The 23,420-nt window shown below is 42.5% G+C and overlaps 1 protein-coding gene across 1 annotated transcript in view; it reads left to right on the top strand.

Moving 5' to 3' along the window:
• The window catches only part of HS3ST3A1 (heparan sulfate-glucosamine 3-sulfotransferase 3A1), a 95,768-nt gene extending 75,631 nt beyond the window's left edge, over nucleotides 1-20,137 (top strand). Inside the window, exon 2 of the mRNA XM_077892583.1 lies at nucleotides 17,295-20,137. Coding sequence (XP_077748709.1) covers nucleotides 17,295-17,916 — 622 coding nt within the window. The 3' untranslated portion in view covers nucleotides 17,917-20,137. The remainder of the gene's footprint in view (nucleotides 1-17,294) is intronic.
• The last annotated feature ends 3,283 nt before the right edge of the window (nucleotides 20,138-23,420 follow it).

Raw genomic sequence — 23,420 nt, forward strand, 5'->3', positions numbered from 1 at the left:
TCCCTGCAGGGAGCCTGCTTCTCCCTCTACCTGTCTCTGCCTCTCTCTGTGTCTTTCATAAATAGGTAAATAAATAATCTTTAAAAAAGGAAAAATATACTTTAATCTATTGTTTTTACATGTCTGAGAGTTTTGGCAAAATACCAAAGATGACTAGATTTAGTTATTACTGCTCAGCTGAGTATTCTGTTGATGGACCAGCAATTTTTAGATGAGTCATAAAATCAGGACATAACACAAATCATGAGCTATTATATATTTAGGCAGGACCACTGATTTTTACACTTAATTTTAGAAAAATGCTAATTATGCTACAAAAGACTTTATATTAATGTTGTTCTATTGACAGTAATGATCCAACGCAGGGATCGGCAAACATTTTTTGGAAAGGTCAAGAGAATGTTTTAGACCTTGTGGGCCTATGGTCTCTGTCACAGCTTGCTCAGCTCTGCTGTCAGTGTTCAGAAGCAGCCATGGACAATGGACATGGCTCTGTGTTCCTAAGACTTTACTATAGGGGTGCCTGGGTGGCTCAGTGGTTGAGGGTCTGCCGTCAGCTCAGGGCGTGACCCTGGGGTCCTGGGATGGAGTCCTGGATTGGGCTCCCCAAAGCCTGCTTCTTCCTCTGCCTCTGTCTCTGCCTCTCTCTCTGTGTCTCTGATGAATAAATACTTTTTTTAAAAAAACACTTTATTATAAAAATAATTGAATTTGAGGGCCAGAGTGTGGCAACCCTTTGCCTAAGGGATTTTTAAAGTGTAAAGGACAAATTTGGACATCTTTTGATCCAAATTGTAAATTAGAGGAAGTGTAAAAATTAAAATGATCTTCTTTAGTTTTCATAAGTGATTTTTCTTTGTGAGTATTCCAAGTTATCAATCGAAATCCAAAGGTAAAATATTGGCTATAATGAGTAAATATGAAAATTTGAAACCAAAAAACTAAAGCTGATTCTTTTAATTAATTTTTAAATGGTGATTAAATCTTACTAAATGTTTTCCAAAAATTAGAACTATTTTGAAGTCTAGCTTTCAATGTGCATCTCTCTGCCCTTGAAAAGACCCAGCTGTCCTACTTAGTCTGTTTCACCTTGACCCACATATTTTTAAAAAAGACTTTATGTATTTATTCATGAGAGACATAGAGAGAGGCAAAAACACAGGCAGAGGGAGAAGCAGGCTCCCTGCGGGGAACTCGATGTGAGACTCGATCCCAGGACCCCGGGATCACCCCCTGAGCCAAAGGCAGAGGCTTAACCACTGAGCCACCCAGGCGCCCTTTGACCTACATATTTAAAAGGCTTTGTGTAGCACTACTTGCTTAATTGTACAAAGTGTCCCTCGACATCCGGGTACAACTGTTGTGAACACCGGGCTGACCAGTAAGTACCTCCAGGACCGTGAATTTCCACGGGAGGTGACGCAAAGAAAGGAGCGCTCAATAATACTAACCAATGATATTTTCATATCAGGAAGATATTTCATGTTCTGTCATCTGCGCTATGGGATAAGTGACTTATCCTTTCTCTCCACTAACCGCTTCCTCACTCAGATACTCCCCAAACCAGATCCATGTCCACCTTCTATGTCAGCAGCAACCCAAACCCGTGGCCATTGTCAGCATTCAGATGTTCGCTTTGAAGACACAGGGCCATGATTTTGGAGATGCTTCCCTGGGGATGCTTCTCAGCCTTAGTCATGAGAGTGGATGTTTGGGGTCATGGGTTGCATAAATGGGAATGGTAAATCTGTGTGTGTAAGATGAAGACTTTCTAAATGGTGGAGGCTCTGAGCAAGGATGCATCTTGTCCGAGGGCTGTGGTGATGATGCTCTCCACGGGGGTCCTTGGCGGAGCAATGGCTTTCTCCTTCTGAGCGGCAGGTGGCACAGCCATGCCCAGGGACTGTGCCTAATGGACACTCCTGAATGGCTTTCCTGAAGTTTGGTCTGCACACCTCACTTTTTTCTTTCCTTTCCTTTCCTTTCCTTTCCTTTCCTTTCCTTTTCTTTTCTTTTCTTTTCTTTTCTTTTCTTTTTCTTTTCTTTTCTTCTTTTCTTTCTTTTCTTTTCTTTTCTTTTCTTTTCTTTTCTTTTCTTTTCTTTCTTCTTTCTTTCTTTCTTTCTTTCTTTCTTTCTTTCTTTCTTTTTCTGCACGCCTCATTTCACGGTGATGTCCTATCTTGGAGGTTTTCTTTGTAGCATTGAAGTGAGATTATCTTGGAGGTTCTGTTCCTGTGATAGAACATGTATCCTTTTCTCCTGTTCAAAACCAGGGAAGCTGGGGGCCCCGTCTCCTGCTGGCAATTTTTGAAAGAACATCCAGGCAATGCAATGCCCTGGACCCTATAAAAACCACATGTTTATGTCACTTTTCCTGTTTGAAACTTAAAAGATATGTTGACTTAGCACCTACTCTGTGGCCAGAACTTAACAAACAGAAGAGAAAAGAAGAAATCAAGGAAACCTAAAGAAGCGAATGCCCCACTGTTGCCAAAACGTAACAAAGGACCTTCCTTGGGGTTTCTCTGCCGTCGTGCCCTCTGCGCATCCCTCTTGGCCTCCCCGCTGTCCTCAGTTTGTCCATCCCCAGGCAAGGAGAGCACGTTCCTTCCCTTATCTCCAGCAACACATATGCAAAGAGCTGATAATTCCAGGCCGTCTGAGGGAGCCCTGCTCTGAGGCAGCTGTCCGCAGTAGCACACAGCTGATAGCAGGCTTCTCCGATGAATCATTTATAAAACTCCTGTCAGAGCCTCGGTGAGCCTTGATGGGGCTTTGTGGTGGCGGCCAGCACAGAGCCAGGAGAGGTGCCCACCTTTGGCTCCCACCTGCCCACTTGGGCTAGGAACCCTTTCTTCCCCTTCTGGATTGTTCAGCCTCTAATGCCGGTTAGAGTACCAGGTAGGACGGAGGAAAACCCATTCTGCTTCTCATCAAGGCTCATGGTCAACATTAACTTTCCAGCCTCAGAAAACACTGGAAGGGGATTTACCCTCCATGAGGGAACTTTATTTTCCAGGGATTTGAAACGTTTCAAGGTGGTTGGGCCCTCCCTGTGTGTGTTGTATTTCTAGAATTAAGGAAGAATGCTCTATCACAGAAAGAGAGGGAACCAGACGCCGGAGGGTGGGGGGGTGTCAGTGGACCAGAATCTAAGCTAACCTTTGTGTCCCTTCTGCAGCCTGACTTCTCAGACCTTTCTGCATCTGAAATGAAGGGGCTGGATTAGGGGATTTCTGAGACTCCTCCCATTTTGGTGTTCAGTGCTGCTGCTGCCTAGCAGAGCGGTCCTCCCACTTGTCTTTGTCTAGAACGTTCTTCTCTTTTTAATCCCACCTTCTTCTCTTCCCCTACCCACCCCCAACTTCCTTCTCCCCCCCACTCTCTCTTTCTCACTCACTCTCTCTCTCTCACACACACACACACTTCTGAGGGTTCATAAATATTTATCAGACTTTAAACCCTGACTAAATTATACTTCATCTCTGCTATTTATAGTCATTTTTAAAACAACTAGTTGTAGACTCATTCATGAAGATTTATTTCCGTTCTAACTCATAGTAGACATCCCCTCAGTTTCTTATACACTGACTTCTTCATTCTTGAGCTTTTCATTTCACTGCATCTGTTGTTCAACTGAAATGCAATTTAGGAGACTTTTCCAAATACCTCCATGCAAAGGTTTCCAGAATCATTGCATATCTGAGAATGTTACTATTTTTTTAGGATTTTATTTATTTATTCACGAGAGACACAGCGAGAGAGGCCAAGACCTAGGCAGAGAGAGAAGCAGGCTCCATGCAGGGACCCCAATGCAGGACTTGATCCCAGGACCCTAGGATTACTCCCTGAGCCGAAGGCAGACGCTCAACCACTGAGCCACCCAGATGTCCCCTGAAAACGTCACTTTGATAAGACTTCAAATGAAATACAGCTTAGCTCAGGATAAGCGTCTTTTCTCCTTTCAAACTTGAACAACCTGTGGGCACTTACTAAGAAAGTGTAATGTCAACCCTCCCACCTCTCAACCTTGTTTGTCAAGTAGCTAGTTGCAGTGTTACTGTGTTAGCCTTTCTGTATACTGACTATGAAATGCTTTCTTTATGCTCAAGCATCCCAAATTTTGCAAATATTTTTCAGAGCGTGGTTCCCTAAAAGGGCAGGAACGAGTAGTACAGATTTGAGGAGGTGCTTGCTTTTGGGTGATGCAAGTGTTCAGTTCTACACAGGACAGGGTAGAAGAATTATTGTCACTCTTTTGGTTGGTGCATCAAGAGTGTCTAAAGTTCAGGGGCTCCTGGGTGGCTTAGTCGGTTGAGCATCCAACTAGTGATTTTGACTCAGGTCATGATTTCATGAGAGGTGTGATTGAGCTTGGTGTCAGGCTCCATGCTCAGTGGGGCTCTACTTGGGATTATTTCTCACCTCTAACCTCTGCCCTTTCCCCTCAAATAAGTGAATAAATAAATAAATCTTTAAAAATATATTTTTTTAGGGCAGCCCCAGTGGCGCAGCGGTTTAGTGTCGCCTGTAGCCCGGGGTGTGATCCTGGAGACCCAGGATCGAGTCCCATATCGGGCTTCTTGCAGGGAGCCTGCTTCTCCCTCTGCCTGTGTCTCTGCCTCTCTCATAGCTCTCTCTGAATGAATAAATAAATAAATCTTTAAATATATATATATATATATATATATATATTTTTTTTTTTTTTTTCTTTTTAATGTCTAAAATTCAGAGAGAAACCCATTATGGAGAGGCATGACATGTTCCCGTCTTTCTCCAGGTGATTTCTTAGATTCTGATCATCTTAAAGATTTAAACATCATTATTAAGTTGTATGTGAATTTCAGTTTTTAATGTTAGGGTTTTTTTTCCCTCTGGATATTTTTTGACATCTTGGTAGGATGTTGGTAGCACATCAGTTCCCAAGAGCCAGACACCTTCATTTTTTTAAAGATTTTATTTATGTATTTGAGAGAGAGAGAAAGCAAGAGCACAGAGGGAGAGGGAGAAGCAGACTCTCTGCTGAGCAGGAGTCATGACCTGAGCTGAAGGCAGACACTGAACCAACTGAGCCACCCAGGTGCCCAGAGTCAGATCCCTTTTTAAGAAAAGACTTTGGGATCCATGGATACAGAGTTAAAAATTATATTTTAAATCTGACACAGTCCCCAGTGGAATAAACTTGGAAGGAGAAAAGCAGAGGGGGAGGCTCGGAGCCTTGTAAAATATTGGCCTATTTCTGTATGTGCTGAGTCAATGAATGAGATGCTTGGTGGCATTGCTTGGGAAAACTAAGGTCCTGTGCAAACATAAAGGATTCGCCCTTGAATTTATGATCTAAGATCTTGCTCCTTCCCTTTCAGTGTTATTCTCTTCTCTGACTGGGATGCAGATGTGTTTTCTGCCCTTTTATGAAGTTCCCCCAAATTATCAAGAATCCTTGACTTTTCTCTAGAACCTCCCCTGAGAGCACCAAGGAACATAATGTGGCTTTTGTTTGTTCGGTCGGCTGGTTGATTTTTTAAATACCCTTTCTCCCTTTGACATAAGGCCTGGGGAGAGTTAGAAAGCTCTCTCTTTCTTTGGTTGATCGCTCCCAGTTTCAGAAAGAGTTTCCTAACCACAGCCTTCATGCTTGACGATGACATACCTTGACGAGGGTTGGGTGATTAGAATCGTGCATCTAGATTGGGTCAGCATGGGAGCCGGTTCCAAAACATAAGTCTTCCCCTCCCACAGAAGCCAACTCAAACAGTAACTAAAGAGAGTTTTCTTTCCAGCCTTACAAGTCACGTTTGGAGTGGAGTCCAACAGAACAACAGCAGGAAAAGAAATACTGATGTGGTTGGACCTGGGCCCGAGGGATGGTGGGCTGACAGCGCTGGGAGTCTCTGGCAGCTTTCTCTGCTCCAGGCTCACGCCATGGGGGACCCCTGGGAACTACCTTCAGGCCAGGGCCATGCAGAGAGCGTGTTTTTCCTAGAATTTTCTGCTGCCAGAAGCTTCCAAAAACAGACGCATTGTTTCTGTTTGCTTGTGTAGCCGAAGAAGAAAATATGTGCTGTGCAAGGGCCAGATTTATTGACTCCTCAAGGTAAATTACCTTTGTGTTCCAACTCTCCAGACTTTTCCTGGCAGCCTGTCCTTGCCTTACGGAAGAACGCCCTAGAAAAACATGTATCTTCTGCCTGTTTGCAAGATTCCAAGCAGAATGATTTGCACCCTGCCATGAATAGGGAAGTTTGTGCATTGAATGCTCGTAGGTTTTGACAAAATATTGGAGATGACCAATAACATCGACCACAAGAGTCCTCCTGATGCTGCCTACATGTCTGGGGAGGTTCAAAGAATACGCACTTTGGAGCTGAACAACCCTAGATTTTCATTCTGTCACTCTCACTCGTTACTGTGTGTCTTCAGACAAGTAGCAAGACCTCTCTGAACCGATCTCACCACTCATCTCCTGGGCTTCCTGGGCTTTCTCCTGCCTCCAAGGGCTAGGGGAACACCAAGGGAGCCTTTATTTGGACTAACCTCAGCATCATTGATTTGAACTGTGTTTTTTCAGACCTCATTGATTTAGAAATGAATTCTCTTGATGCAAGTTTGCCCTGCCTCATGATTTATACAAATCTTTTTTTTTTTTTGGTGTAAGTGATTGGTGGAGTCACACTTAAGAACAGAGCTGTAGTGAGGCCTGCAAAGTTCTAAGCCTGACAAGTTAATAATGAATTTAAATCCTGCACCATCCAGGAGTCTTGGAGGTGGGATGGTCCTAGAGACTTGGGAGGACAATACTAGTTGTACTGTTTTGCTTACGAAGAAGCCAAGGCCCAGAGAACCAAACGATTTGCTAAGATCACACATTTTAGGAGCTGCAGAACCAAAATGGATCCACATTCCTATGCCCAGTTTTGAGTTTCCCATAAAACTACGTTGTCTTCATGGAGACATGTGATCCATCGGTGCCATATTTTGTGATAAAGTCAATAATGTTTAGTCCTCATCAGCATTCTTAGGCAGAAATCCTAACTTTTAAAAACTAACCTTGGGGCGCCTGAGTGGCTCAGTTGGTGAAGCATCTGCCTTCAGCTCAGATCATGATCCCAGGTTCTCGGGTTCTCAGGATCCTTGCTCAGTAGGGAGTCTGCTTCCCCCTCTACCACAGCCCCTGCTCGCGCTCTCTCTTTCTCCCCCTTCTGAAATAAATATTTAAAAAATAAATAAAAAGAAAAATTAGTCCCAACTCCACTTAAAGAGAAACATTTTCCCTCTTTTTTAGAGTAATGGGAGCTTACTTCTTTCTCCAAAACAACAGTTTTGGGACAGGGCTTGTCTGTTTCTTTTAGTAAAATTCCTATCATTTTCCATGTGTAAAAATTAAGGATTTTCTTTAAAAACTGCTTGGTTCCCATCATAATTCAGCTGCCCAGCCTCCTCAGAACGGTGCTGTCTATCTTGCAACAGCCAGGTCTCTAGCTCCTCAAGCTTGGATCCTGTTGGAAGAGCCCCCCCGCCGCACCCAAAGACCTGCATGCTTTCCTTCATCCATTCCAGCTTGTGCTCTGTGTCCAGTTTCCTTTATCACTGACATTAATATCATCGTATCACATAATATCATAATATCACTGACATTAATCTTACCATCCTCATCTCATCATCTTCACTGTCAGCTGCCCTAATGCAGACAGATTCTATCTGTATTCGGGTAAGAGTTTGGGTTCTGCCAGGATCTTCACAGCCGCCCTCTGGACAGCTTTCTCAGATTCTCAAGTTGTCCATCTTGGGTGTATTCCTGTCCTATCCCTTTTGTCTGCTGACTTTCTCTCGTCTGTTGCAACTAAGTGACCTTGCACTAGGCATTGGGGTGTCCATCTGTCACCTTCCATATCCAGACAGTGGGAACCTGTGCATGCAGCTTAGCCTCTCTGAATCTCAGCTTGCTTATCAGAAAAATTGGGGGACACGATGCCTATCTTATCTCACCTGGAGTGATGTAAAAATTAAATGAGGAAACAATTGCTAAAATGTTTTGCAAACATAATGCATTCTTCAGATATTTCTGTACCCCTGTCCACACTCCCAGAGACACATCCACTATGATGCTGTGAATACCACTGTGCGCATAGCGCTGTGAGAAATCAGTGGCCCAGGTGTGCGATAGAGATTATGTGGCTGCTGCTCTGAAACTTGACTTGTGCAAAGGGGAGAAGGCCATTGAGAGAGCCCCTGATTCCTACGGATGGGAGGTCAGCTCCTTTTCCTTTATGATCTTTCTATGAGTTGGAAACGTAATTGAGTGGATCCCTGGGTGGCGCAGCGGTTTGGCGCCTGCCTTTGACACAGGGCGCGATCCTGGAGACCGGGGATCGAATCCCACTTCGGGCTCCCAGTGCATGGAGCCTGCTTCTCCCTCTGCCTATGTCTCTGCCTCTCTCTCTCTCTCTCTCTCTCTCTCTCTCTGACTATCATAAATAAATAAAAAATTAATAATAAATAAAAATATTTTTTAAAAAAAGGAAACGTAATTGACTTACTAAATGCACTATTTTGAAGTGCCTGTTTTTCTTGGAGAATTATGGAGAATTGGTCCATTTATTTCTGATGTCTTACAAATTTTTTATTGAAGTATAACCAAATTCAGAAAAGGACAGAAATTCTGCATTATGGAGTGGGATATTCCTATCTCTCTAGAACCGCCTTCCAGTCACTCATCCCCCCAAGGGTAACAACTGTCCCCAACATCTAACACTCTAGGTGGGTCTTGCCTGTTTTTGGACTTTTTACAAGAGAAATAATATGGTACATACATTTTTGTGACTTGCTCTGTTTGTCAACATTGTGTTTATGGGATTCATTCACAAATGCTGAGTTATTCATGCCAATTCTATATATTATTTTATATAGATTTTATTTCTCTATAGACACACATGTATATATATTCAGTCATATATATATATTCAGTCTTCTATTTTTGATGGATGTTTAGGGAGCTTACTTTTGGGGCTGTTATGATTAATTATGAATGTTCATGAACATGTCTTTTGATTAACGTATGTATGATTTCTATTGCATTGTCCTCCGACCAGAATTGCTGGGCCAGACTATATGCATAGGTTCAGCTCTGCTCGATAGATCCAAATAGTTTTCTAAAGTCATTATAGCTCTTTATACTCAGAGCAGTAGAGAGCCAATTGTCCACATCTTCGTCCACACCAGGAATTCTTTGTGCTTTTTGTTCTAGCCATTCAGGTGGGTGTATGCTGTTTTGTTTTAATTTGCATTCCCTTGATGACTAATGAAGTGCAGTACCTTTTCATACATTTATTGACTATTTTGATACTGTTTTTTGTATGCAGTGCCTATTTAAGACATTTGCCCATTTTTCTTCTATGATGTTTAGTTCATTTTAACTCCTTGATTTGTAGGAACTCTTTATGTATTATGGCTAGAAATCTTTTGTCAGGTATATGTATTTTAAATATTTTCTATCATTCTAATGGTTGCCTTTTTACTCATTGGTATCATTTGATGAACAGAAATTCTTATTTTTAATAGAGTCCAATTCATCATTTTTTTCTTTGTGATTCTTCCTTTAAGAAACTTAAGAAAGAGGGATGGGGGGAGGGAGCTCAGAGGAGATGGAGATGAGTGACAGTGGGGAGCTCAGAGGGGATAGTGAAGAGGGAGCAAGGAGCTCTCAGCCCTGAGGCTCAGCACCTGACAATGGCTTGTGACTGAGCAGGACTGTCCCTTTCAAGTCTCCGCATGCCCTGAAGCACCAGGTATTCTATTTAATGCTCAATTTACTGGTGGGGAGAGCAGGAAGTGGTGAATGATCCAGCCTGGGGCCAGGTCCTTGCAAGGCTTCCCCTGTGCTGGGTCCCCTTCACAGGCCAGTGGACCCTCCTCCCCAAAGCAAGAGTCCTGGCACTAGACTGGTTAGCCCCATACAGATGCCCTGTCCCACCATCCCCTGCTACCTGAGGCCTGTGGGAAGTGGTATCCAACAGAGGAGGAGACAGAGAAATGAGCCAGAGTATCAGGGCCAGCAAGGGGCCCCCTCTGTGCACCTGAGGGCCCCTAGGGCAGAAGCAGCCTAGTGCCTGGGGACAAAGCAGTGGGGGAAGAGAAGCCTAGAGAGGTTGGGGGTGGGGGTGGGAGGAGGAAAAGCAGCTGGAAATGAAAAACATGCTATTCATCTGGCAGAAGGGCTAAATTGGGGCATCTGGGTGGCTCAGTGGTTGAGGGCTGCCTTCAGCTCAGGTTGTGATCCCAGGGTCCTAGGATCAAGTCCCTCATCAGGCTCCCCACCCAGAGCCTGCTTCTCCCTCTGCCTGTGTCTCTGCTTCTCTCTCTGTGTCTCTTTCATGAATAAATAAAATCTTAAAAAAAAAAAAAAGAAACTTAAGGAATATCTGCCCCTCTCAATTGTTAAAATTCTCTCCTAAGGTTTTTTCCCAAATGATTTATTATTTTATCATTCATATTTATATGTACCAGCCATCTGGAATTGGTTTTTCTATATGGTGAGACATCAAGCAAATTAAGGATTATTACAAAGTGGGTTGCACACATTTGCTCTTTCTCCCCAAAGAACACAACAAGAATTACAATATCCAAAAAGTAGAAGTACCCAAAGGTCCATCAGAGGATGAATGGGTACACAGGATATGCTCCCTACATACAATGGAATATTATGCAACTATAAAAGGAAAGGAATTTTGACACGTGTTCCAACATGGAGCTATTCTTTCAACCATGAGCTAGTCATTCAAGCTCTCCAGTCTCAGCTTACTCACTTCACCTGAAGAATCAAGCCAAAGGGCTGGAGAATCTGGATCATAAGCAGCATTGACATGACCATTATGGCTGGGGAATCTGGATCATAAGCAGCATTGACATGACCATTATGACCATTATGATATATGGCACATATCAAGAACTGTTCTTAAGAAGATGACACCCAGTGTTTAGAATTTCTGGCTGCCAGGAGAACCCCATCTAGTCGAGATCACAAGGATCCAGAGAAGGTCACAGCCCCTCTGACATGTTCCTGGGACATCCACACACCTGTCCACTGAAGGCCTTATACGTGTGACATTCAGGCAATGACAGTGCCTGGTTGGAAAGCCATGAACTGGAAAAGCCGGTTATTTGCCTGTTATGGTGGGAGAGAGAGGTGAGCTGTTTTTAAGGGGAATCAATTTATTCCCATGCCAACTGGCACAATTATTCCTAGAGGGAAACATTTTGGTGACACTTCCACGTTGACTAGCGGCCCATTTTGTAATAATCCTTAATTTGCTTGTGAGATCCCCTCTTACTCTTGCCTTCCTCAGGAAAACAAAACAAAACAAAACAAACAAATCTTTTCTACTTTCTCCTCACAATTCTGGTTTCTACCCACTTCCCCATCCCCATATACCTACTATTAATGTCTCCAAATCCTCATCGTTATTTAGAGGTGACGTTGGGAAAGCCTTACACACTTAGTCGGGAAGTTAAGGCCTCCTAGCACCTACACCTCCCATCATCCAATTCATCCCCAGCTTGTTCCGTATGTAGGGAAACTTGACAGGTTTATTGCATACACCTTTCTTCTCCCGTAGCCTGTATGGGATCTCTCCAACCTTTCGTGTACTGGGATGGCTTTTTCCCTCCCCCTTCAGGCCCAAGTCCTGGCACAGAGTAGAGTCACAGTGGAAGTCTCACTCAGGTAAGGAAGGATGATTTGCAGGTTCTCCTGAACACTTTGAAATACGGTATTCCAAATTACACATGTATTGCATTCTGTGTGATAGATGTATAATGTTCTCTGTTTTGAACATTAAAATTCAAATTGCAGTAAGAAAATGAATAAAGAAATTAAAAGGGAGATTACTATTTAAAGAATCCCTTTGTGAGTCCTTTAGCAATGTTAGTTTCATTAAGGATTTATTTAGACTATCACTTCTTCCTTTTTGAAAAAAGTGGCTTGCAGGTGGTTTCCAGTTAACTAGACTCCCTACCCACACTGTAACCCCCATGCCCAACCAGCCTGTTTTCCTCACCCTGTAGATGACAGTAAGTAATGTGTTTTTCTTCTGAAATCCTATTTTAGCTGTTTCCTCTTCAAACGCCTATTGACCTACTCTATTAAGAAAATTTAAAATATGGTTTCTTTTTTTTTTTCTTGGAGACCTCAGTAGGATTTTCTCTTGTGCTGCACAATCTATAGCCAGAATCTGTGCTAAAGGGCTGCTGGAGATCTGTGTGTTCCCCTGAGACAGGGGAGAGGGAGATTGAGATCCTCAACCAGTAGCTTCTTCTTTTTTAAGACTTTATTTATTTGAAAGAGAAAATGCAAGCCCAAGCAGGGGGAAAGACAGAGGAAGAAAGGGAAAAGCAGACTTCCCGCTGAGCCGGAAGCTAGATGTGGGACTTGATCCCAGGACCCCAGGATCATGACCTGAGTTGAAGGCAGACACTTAACCAAGCCTCCTTAGCTTCTGAATGCTAAGGTGCACCACCAACCAGTAGCTTCTGAATGAAGTATGTTCTCTCTATATTACTGGTCAAAAAAGGAAGCCTAGTAGTTAAAAGTCAGAAATCAGAGGAAAGGAGGCAAGAATTCAGAATTTTTTTTTAATCACCAAATACTCTTTATCATCACTTCCCTGATACTTCATGTTTGCTTCTGCTATTCCAGACTTTTTTCATGCAGTTGATCAAATTCCATTCCCTGAATTATTCCAACAATGTCTGGATGGATCTCCTGGCTCATCTTGTAAAAGCACAACATAAGCTTCCAGAATGGGTTGGCCTTGCCACTTTCTTAGTTTTCTATGGGGAGATGGGCAGTGACAAGCCCATGAATTCATGTCATGCAGTGACGCTAATGTCACATGTTCAGTAACAGTAACTTGTGTCTGCTTGGTGATGACAGTGAACTCTGGTTGCTCCTTAGTCCTCCCCAAACCTTAGGGTCTATCTGGCGGGGGGCGGGGTGGGGGATGGATGACTTTAAAGGTTCTTTTGCAAAAGGAATCACAGATTTCTTAAAACAACAGCAAAAGGCAACAGAAATCAGATAGCTAATTATCATGTCCTTCTCCAAGGAAAAAAGTAAACAAAACCAGACTAAAATATCAAAGACAGCAAAAATCTGAGAATAACGACATCACTGAACTAACCCAGGGTCAGTGGCTTATTGCCACAGATGTTCAGGAATTTGTGCCAAAAATAATGACAATGGGAAGCAGAATAGGTTTTTTTCTTAAATTTTTATTTAAATTCCAGTTAGTAAAATATACAGCGTGATATTAGTTTCAGGTGTACAATCACAACAAGTGATTGGACACTTCCATACATCATGACAAGTGCCCTTAAACCCCATCACCTATTTCCCCCATCCTCTGACCCCTTCCCCTCTGGTGACCATCAGTTCTTTACAGTTAAGAGTCTGTTTCTTGGTTGGTCTCTCTCCTCTTCTTTCCCTTTGCTCATTTGTTTCTTAAATTCCACATATGAGTGAAATCATATGATATTTGTCTTATTTTGCTTAACATAATACTGTCTAGCTCTGTCCACATAGTTGCAAATGACAAGATTTCATTCTTTTTGATGGCTGAGTAATATTCCATTGTATATAATGGATCTCTCATCTTCTTTATCCATTCAGCAGACAGTGGACACTTGGGTTGCTTCCATAATCAGCTATTGTACATAATGTTGCTGTAAGCATTGGTGCACCTGTATCCTTTGAATTAGTGTTTCTGTATTCTTTGGGTAAATACCTAGTAGTGCAATTTACTGGGTCTTAGGGTAGTTCTATTTTAGATTCTTGATGGCCCTCCATACTCTTTTCCACAGTGGCTGTACCAGTTTGCATTCCCACCAGCAGTGCAAGAGGGTTCCCCTTTCTCCACATCCTCACCAATACCTGTTGGGGAACTAGAATGTTTATGAACCAGTTGAGTGATGTCTGAGACAGACTTGAAAGTAATTCATTTGTGGAGGAGGGAGCAGAAACAGAGGGGGTTGACAATGAAATGAAATTGGCCAACAGTTGCTATTTTTTGAAGTTGGATGTAAGGTACACAAGATTTACATTAGCATTCTCTCTACTTTGGGGTGTGTTTGAAATTTTTCTTAATATAAAGTTGGCAAATAGTATAGGTGGGATGAAATTACAGGACGTTAACAGAGGCAAATTCACATAACACAAAGTATATTTTTTTTTTACCACAAAGGCAAAATAGAAACTCATCACCAAGTTATGGTAAAAATGCGGTAAACCAACTATTAGAATTAAAAGTAAAAGATAAAAACAATCTTAGATAACACCTACACTAAAAAGGAAATTAAAAGTACAAAATGCAATTAACTAAGTATTTATGAAAATGACAACAGTACATTGAAATTCGACCAAGTTTATGTGTGGAAGGGAAATAATAGCCTCAAATGCTATCATGACTTGTGAAGAGGGATTGGAAATAAATGAAGTATCCTGTTAAATAAATTAGAAGAACAGCAGAGCAGAAATAGAAAAAGAACAAAGGGATCGTTAAAAAGCTAAAATGCAAATAAAATAACTTAAAAAGATAAAAGAATCAGGCAGCCCCGGTGGCTCAGCGGTTTAGCGCCACCTTCAGCCCAGGGTGTGATCCTGGGGACCCGGGATCGAGTCCCACTCGGGCTCCCCGTGTGAAGCCTGCTTCTTCCTCTGCCTGTGTAGCTGCCTCTTTCTCTCTGTCTGTCATGAATAAATAAGTAAAATCTTTTAAAAAAATAAAAATAAATAAAAATAAAAATGAATAAATAAAAGATGACAGAATCTAGAAACCAGAAAGAAAGGCAGAAAAGACCAAATTCCTGGGGATTATAAAATTACAGTCCAGACTCTGGATCTAACTGCTCAATTGGGTGACTTTTAGAAACATGTTAATTGCCAAAATTGACACAAATCAGAAAATTTATAAGAAACCGATAACTATGGAAGAAACCAAAAAGATACTTGAAAACTCTTGTTTCTTTCCTATCCTTACCCACAAAGCATCAGTATAAGATAGCTTTGTAGGTAATGCTCACCAGATTTAAGGAACAGAAAATTATTTTGATGGGTGCCTGAGTGGCTCAGTTAATTAAGTTAAGTGTCTGACACTTGATTTCGCCTCAAGTCATGATCTCTCAGAGTTGTGGGATTGAGTCACACGTCGGGCTCTATGCTCAGCACAGAGTCCATTTCTCTCCTTCTCTTCACTTCCCTCTGCCTCTTCCCCCATTCGCATGTTCTCTCTCTCTCTCTCAAGTAAATAATATTTAAAAATCTTTAAAAAAACTATTTTGCTACTTAAACTTCTCTAAGCTAAAGAAAAATGTGAAACATTTCTCAACTCATTTTATTGGTGGAATAATTCATATTCTAGCAATTGATTAAGCTATTGATCAAAAGAAAAATACAGAAACATCCCATTAATGAATATGAATGAAAAATCCAGAGCAAAATAATGATGAACCAAATGTAGGACTCTGTTAGAAGAATAATGTATCCGAATCAAACGGATTGTATTCCAGGAATAATAGTGAATCCAGTATAAGAACATTTAGATGTTTGATTCTTCCCACAATGGATCAAAAGATAAATTTCGTTTAGTCATTGAAATGAAATCTCCAAAATACATTTATTCTAATATTGATTTGAGCCAGAGCTATTTCTTGTAAAACTTGGAATTAGAAAGACGGTGCCTTAATATCAAACAGTGGAGGTAATGGTAGTACATTCAAATTGGAAGAGTAAGGGATGCCTGAGTGGCTCAGCAGTTGAGCGTCTGCCTTCGGCTCAGGTTGTGATCCCAGGGTCTTGGGATCGAGTCCCACATCGGGGTCCCTGCAGGGAGCCTGCTTCTCCCTCTGCCTGTGTCTCTGCTTCACTCTGTGTCTCTCAAATAAATAAATAAAATCTTTAAAAGATTTAAAAAATAAATTGGGAGAGCAAATAGGTTTCATCTCTCCTGCTCATACTTTTGACAGGCCCTGAGATTGATCAAGGCAGCAACCTCTGCTCCATGAAGACCCCAGTGGCATATTTTTCTTTCGAAGTGGTGAAGTGATCCTAACGCCATCAGGAAGAGTAAGCAAATGAGAATTGAGAACGTTTTGAACAACAAAGAGCCAGAATTCACTTTGGCGTTGTGAAAAGATAACATAGTAACAGTGTGTGAGAGCTGTCACACTCATTCCCCTTTTTGCTCCCTCCCCCTCCAACCTCCCCAGGGACCTGATGCCAAGGACCCTGGACAGGCAGATCACCATGGCTGAACGTGTTGAGAGGAACCAAGATCTGTAGAGTGTTGCAGTGATGGCATTTCGAATTATTCAATAAAAGATGGATTTAAGTCTTGTTTGTTAAAGGAAAATTCAGAAATTTTCAAGAGAAGTGTGTTGTGTACCAGGCAGTGGCATTATAGTAAATAGAATTGTTTATAAGAAAACTGCGGAAAGGGCTCGGGGTATTTTAATACCATCTCGTAGTGGTATGATCATGTTTATGGTGATAGTCTAATTTACCTAAAGAATTTTTTAAAAAATATTTTATTTATTCATGAGAGACACAGAGATTTAGGGGGAGGGAGAAGCAGGCTCCCTGCGGGGACCCCGATGTGGGATTCGATCCCAGGACCCTGGGATCACACCCTGAGCTGAAGGCAGGTGCTCAAGCACAGAGCCACCCAGGCTGTCCCAAATTCAGAAATTTTAAAGAGAAGTGTGTTGTGTACCAGGCAGCGGCATTATGTTAAATAGAATCGTTTGTAAGAAAACTGCGGAAAGGGCCCAGGCTATTTTAATAGCATAACGGTGTGATCGTGTTTATGATGACAGTTTGATTTACCTAAAGAATTTGATGGAGGTTGCTTTCTTTCTTTGATAAAATAGGTTCTTTCTTGCTTTCTTACACAGCATCGTGTGTTCCTAATAATAATAAAATCAAAAAAAATTACGGAGCACTTAATTCTGTGTCAGGCAGTCTCCTAAAGTATTGAAGTATATTATATTAACTCGCTTAATCATCACAACAATGTAGGTAATGGGTAGGATTATTCCCCCATTTAAATACACGAGGCCCTGGAGAAGCTGGTGCAAGCTGGACCAGAACGTGGGAGGGGGGATGCACGCCCAGCTCCGGAGTCTAGAGGATGCTCCGCTGCTTGGAATGAGCCCTCCCTGCCTCCGCGCCGCAGGGCAAGTCCCCCCCTTTGGAGGCTGTCACACTCATGCCCCTTTTCGCTTCCCCCCTCCCCCTCCTCCCCCAGGGACCTGATGCCGAGGACCCTGGACGGGCAGATCACCATGGAGAAGACGCCCAGTTACTTTGTCACCCGCGAGGCGCCCGCGCGCATCTCAGCCATGTCCAAGGACACCAAGCTCATCGTGGTGGTGCGGGACCCGGTGACCAGGGCCATCTCGGACTACACGCAGACGCTGTCCAAGCGGCCCGACATCCCCACCTTCGAGAGCCTGACGTTCAAGAACCGCTCGACGGGCCTCATCGACACGTCGTGGAGCGCCATCCAGATCGGCATCTACGCCAAGCACCTGGAGCACTGGCTGCGCCACTTTCCGCTCGGCCAGATGCTCTTCGTGAGCGGGGAGCGGCTCATCAGCGACCCGGCCGGCGAGCTGGGCCGCGTGCAGGACTTCCTGGGCCTCAAGAGGATCATCACCGACAAGCACTTCTACTTCAACAAGACCAAGGGCTTCCCGTGCCTCAAGAAGGCCGAGGGCAGCAGCAAGCCCCACTGCCTGGGCAAGACCAAGGGCAGGACCCACCCCGACATCGACCGCGACGTGGTGCGCAGGCTGCGCGACTTCTACAGGCCCTTCAACTTGAAGTTCTACCAGATGACCGGCCAGGACTTCGGCTGGGATGGGTGACAGTGTAATTTAAAAAGAAAAAAAAATATCAAAATATAATATATTTTTTTACCGATCGGTAGAGAAATGGCAGTTTACTATTTGTGCTGAAAATGTTTGTTTCGGTATTTTTTTTAACCCCCCCCCGCCCCCCAGGGAATGTTAAGAGCATTCTGGCTTCCGCCCCCATCTTCATGGCATCACCAGCACCCAATATTTGGATACACAAACAAGCAAAAAATACTTTTTGCATTTTTTGATGTTTTTTTGTTGTTGTTGTTTTAATGTTTTATATACATAGTCCTAAACTAGGAGCATCGGTCGCCATGAAAACTTTTAAGAAAATCCTAAGGGTAAATCAGTCCTCTCTCTGTTTCTGTCTCCATCTCTCTCTCTCTCTCTCTCTCTCTCTCTCTCTCTTCTCACGGGTCCCAGATAAAACTCTCTCTCCTTACATTTCCTCCCTTTTAATTTTTTTGCCCGTGCCACCTCTTCAAAACCGTTTCCTGATTAGTAACACGGCACGCTAACCACAGTGCTTTCAAATAAAACTTAACCTTCTTCCGTCTTTCTGCTATGTGGTGTAAGAACGTAGCACATAGGGATTAGGATCCCCGTTTTACAGATAAGGAAACTGAGTCTCAGGGAGGTTTTACATGACTTATCCTAATAATGTCAGATGGTTGGCCTCAGGCCGAACCCCATCTCTCACTTGTTCCCTTTTTCATGCCACTTCTTCCAGAGAGAATGAGAAGTCAGCGGTGTATACTCTTAGAAGCGGTTAGCTGGGGTGGGGATGGTCTGATATAGGACAGAGAGGGTTGCCTACTGTTCTCTGAGGCCTCAGGGTAGCCTTATGACACTCCATCACGAGGAGTCACCAGTGGTCAAGGACACCACTCGGACCAGGACACAGTATCTTTTAAGAGCCAGTCTGGGCTCCTTGAAGTGCCCGGAGATGCGGAATTCTTGTCTTGGCTGAGGTTGAGAGAAATTATCAGAGTCTTAGCTGGAGAACAAGATGGACAGTCACACTAGGAGAAGGATAAAAAGGGTAGGAGCATAACTTACCTAGTTATGGTTTTGATCATCTTTTTTTTTTTTTTTTTTAAGGAAAAACGCACTTCAGTAAGAGCTTAGGAGTATGAAGCTCTTTTTGCTGTACCTCTTTTTTAACAAAGAAAATCTGCTTCTCTTTGTAATATCTCCTTTCTAATCTTGGAGTTAACACTAAAAGGATGAATAAATGTCACTATTTTTTTTTTTCGCATGGCTGGAGGACCGCCACTTCGTCACTTTATTTTTCCCCACTTCCCTGTTTGTTCCATGTTTAACCGAATGTTCGTTAATGTTTGGAAAATATTCTAAGAAATACAGATGTGGGTAAAACGGAGGTTTTTTTTTCTTCTCCTATTTCTCTCATCCCTCGTTTAAATAGCTCAAATAAATCAATAGTTTTATGAAGAGTATTCCTTTCCTCTCCAAGTGGGCATTAACAAGATTAGCATTAATGGGAATTAAATTGGTTTAGAGAGAAGCACATATGCACGAAATATATAAAACGTTTATAATTAGTCTGTCAGCAACATTTTATTACAGGTTTAAACCCATGAGGAGAATGTCTCCTATCTCGTGTCAAGTTTTCTATGTCTGCCAAAAATTTAAAGGACCAGACACTACGGTATTGCAAAATACTCTTTTTTTCTTCAGTGTTGTGAGTCCAAAGAAACTAAAGTTGCTGGAAAATACACAGTGCAAATGTGCATCAACCATAAATGGTCTGCATCAGGGGAAGAAAGGCATTCCTGAGGAGCCCAACACAGGATTAAAATGCAGAGAAAAAATTATTAAGTTTCTAGGTATTCCAGCATTGCTCCAGACCTTTGAATTTCTGTTATGGATATCCCATTTATGAGAATTACAAAAAAATAAACCAAACAAACCAATTCCGGGTCTCCTTTGCCCAGTTGGTTTCCTTCCTTTCTGGTGTCCTTAATTTTCCAATGCAACACCCTGGTTTTGTTGTACTTAAATCATCACTTTTAGAAACAAGATACTCACCTCAAACTCTTTGCATCTTTTAACTTGTTTTGTTTGTGTCTCTGATCCTTTTATAAGCATTTGCTTGGCAATATGCAAACGTAGCTTGCACAAGGAAACACGTGCATCTAACAGTTGTATTGGGCAATCCTCCTCTTTCTGTGTTAAGAAATAATAAAAGAACAGAATTGAGTTCAAAGCACCTCTTCTTGCATGTAGATTTTTTTCATTTTTTTTTTGAAATTCATATTATTTAAATAATGAATGACTACGAAGCCTTCCAGGAAAACTTTCTAGCTTCTAAAGTTTCAGAAGAGTGTCAGAAGTTAATAGAACCTGACAAAACATATACAGATCTAGAATCCGTATACTCAACGTTTCTTCCAGAAGAGAAATTGCATTTACTCTTGCTGTGTGTGGCTTCAGATATCTTTTATCCGTTTAGCTATAACAGTTAGTGGGTTTGTTCTTGATTTGAACATCTTAGCGATGCTTCCTCTAAGCTGTCTGCTCCATGGCTATGTCTACTGACCTCCTGAACTCTTCTTAGAGGTGGAGAATTCTCTCTCCAGAAGAGCAACCAGAGGTCGAGAGTTTCACCCTGAACAGTTTACTTTTGAGGCCCCGTCTACGGTGTTACAATTCTGTAGGTCACTTAGTGATTTTTAGGGGAAATTCATTTATTCTGATGACTGGAGGTTAATAAGCTTCCAGACAATGGATGTGTATTACTCATGGAGTATTAATCCCACTGTACTTTTCTTAATTTCAAAGATCTTCAAAGAGTAAAATGTAATGGATCAAATCGCCATTTGGCACTTAAATCCTCTCTAACTAGTTATGTGGGGGTTTAAAACATAATGTGTCTGGAAATTCTCTACTCTTGAGTTTGCTATGGTTGGAAAGAGGATCAGCTATTTTTTTTTTAAGATTTTATTTATTTATTTGTGAGAAACATACAGAGAGAGGCAGAGACATAGGCAGAGGGAGAAGCAGGCTCCCTGTGGGGACTCCCATGCGGGACTCGATCCCAGGACCCCGGGATCATGCCCTGAGCTGAAGCGGATGCTCGACCACTGAGCCACCCAGGCACCTTGAGGATCAGCTTCTCCTAAATGCCTTCATCCAGTTCTGTCAGCTAATATCTGCCAAATCTGTTACATGTGAAGATACTTAAAATTTGATGTGGCAATACATAAAGGTGCGTATGTCATAATAGTACAGTATGTTCACTAGCAGACTACCCTTTCACTAAATATCCCTGAACCAACAGCACTCTCCACTCTCACGAGTTTTACTTTCCAGACAAGCAGGTGAACACTTATGAGAACAGTGGTTCTCCCCAAAAGACAATTTTACCTCTCAGGGGCATCTCTGGAGACACTTGGGTTGTCCCGAGGGGGCTTCTGGTGGGCAGATGCCAGGGACGCTGCTAGACACCGTGTGATGCTCAGCAAAGCCCCCATAACAACGAATCCTCCTACCCAAAAATGTCAGCAGTGCTAAGATTCCTGGTTTAAGAAGTAAAACCTATACAGCTGGTGCACATCGGATGCAGGTCTAAAAAGCAGGTTCTAATGAATGCTTGGCTGGAAATTCTTTCCCTCATCACTCGGAGTTTTTCTCTTGCAAACCTTTCCTTCTCTCTCTCTCTCTCTCTCTCAGCAAATGATTCCATTATAGTAAGCAGATCAATGTTTAACGTCATGCTCTGCCAAGAGGAGTGCTAACGAGAAACATCACTGAACTGTTTTTTGTTTTTTTTTTTTTTTATAGCTGAGATCCAGGAGCCGCTTACAACAAATGGATAATTGCATTTCTATGAAGTGGAATCCGTCAACTTCGAGTGGAAGAATAACACCCCAATAAGACATTTCTAAAGGTTTTTTCAAGTTCAAGTCTTGCAGATTCAATTTGCCTCCGTGACGGGGCCATGGCAGTATTTCTTGTTACCTGACACAACCGACGTGTCGAGAGATAGAAGTAAATGGCCCCACTTGTGTTAAACAGCAGAATTCAGATGGATATGCTGGGGTGTACAGAGGGCCCTGAGCTGCTGAGTAATAGCAAAGGAAGGCAGATGATTTCTGCCGAATTTTCTAGAAACCCCAGGGCATTGTGTCTCCTCTCCATAGAATCATGGAAGAGAGGAGCTTGTGATGGCCAAACGTGGGGAAGTGTGGCTGGGATTCAGTCCAATACAATTCTTCTTGTAGAAATAGAACACCCTGCCTATTGTCCTGTTATATCCTGTAATTACTGATGAAGAATGACTTTTCAAACCCAAATCTCAAGCCCTTTGGGGAAACATCCCCATTAATGTAACCTAAGTCTGGTCCTTGAAACATCTTCAGTGTGCAAATGGATTTGCATTCAGAGTCTCAATTATATGGATGAAAAACATAGATGGGAAAATGTATAAATCTGTGTGTCCCATCACAGAATGTTGGAATAATGGCAGGTCTGTCTTTCCTTTAAAGTGTGAAGGAAGGGGTGCCTGGGTGGCTCAGTTGGTGAAGCATCTATCTTTGGCTCAGGTCATGATCTCGGGGTCCTGGGATCGAGTGCTGCATCGGGCTTCGTGCTCAATGAGGAGCCTCTTCTTCCTCTCCCTCCGCCCCCTCCCTGCTCATGCACACATGCTCTCATTATCTCTCAAATAAATAAATAAAATATTTAGGGGCACCTGAGTGACTCAGTGGTTGAGAGTCTGCCTTCGGCTCAGGTTGTGAGCCCAGAGTCCTGGGACTGAGTCCTGCATGGGGGTCGTCACAGGGAGCCTACTTCTCCCTCTGCTTATGTCTCTCCTCCCTCTCTCTCTCTCTCTCCTCTCTCTCTCTCTGTGTGTGTGTGTGTCTTTCATGAATAAATAAAGAAAAAAATCTTTGCCAAAAAAGTCTTAAAAAAATAAAGCTTGAAGAAAGGGTGAATTTGGAGATACTATGAGGCAGTGCAACTTTATACACAGTCATAAAAGAGCGGATTTTAGTTATGCCAGGAGGAAAGAAAACTGAAAATAGAAATTGCTTCTAATATATGGACCCATTGTGGGTTGTTAGGAAATCTTAGTATGTCTCAGACTCAGTTCTTTTTTTAAAAGACTGTATTTATTTATTTGTCAAGGCAAGAGAGACAGCATGAGCGGGGAAGGGGGAGCAGCAGAGGGAGAGGGAGAAGCAGGCTCCCCATCAAGCAGGGAGTCCAATGCGGGGCTCAATCCCAGAACCCCAGGATCATGACATGAGCCAAAGAAAGACACTTAACCACTGAGCCACCCAGGTACAACCTCGGTTTTCAGTTCATTTTAACTATCCATTGTGGTCCCATTACTAGCTATATGGCCAACAACCTAGTCTCCAGTTTTGCCATCAAAATAAAAGTTAACAATAAATAGGGAACATACTTTCTGCTGTGGATCCTTTTCCATCCCTCAATTCCTAGGTCTGAGGTTTTGGGTGCATCTGAAGGATCGGAGCTGATGAGAA

Source organism: Canis aureus, chromosome 3 (genome assembly GCF_053574225.1).
Source record: "Canis aureus isolate CA01 chromosome 3, VMU_Caureus_v.1.0, whole genome shotgun sequence".
Taxonomy (NCBI): Eukaryota; Metazoa; Chordata; class Mammalia; order Carnivora; family Canidae; genus Canis; species Canis aureus.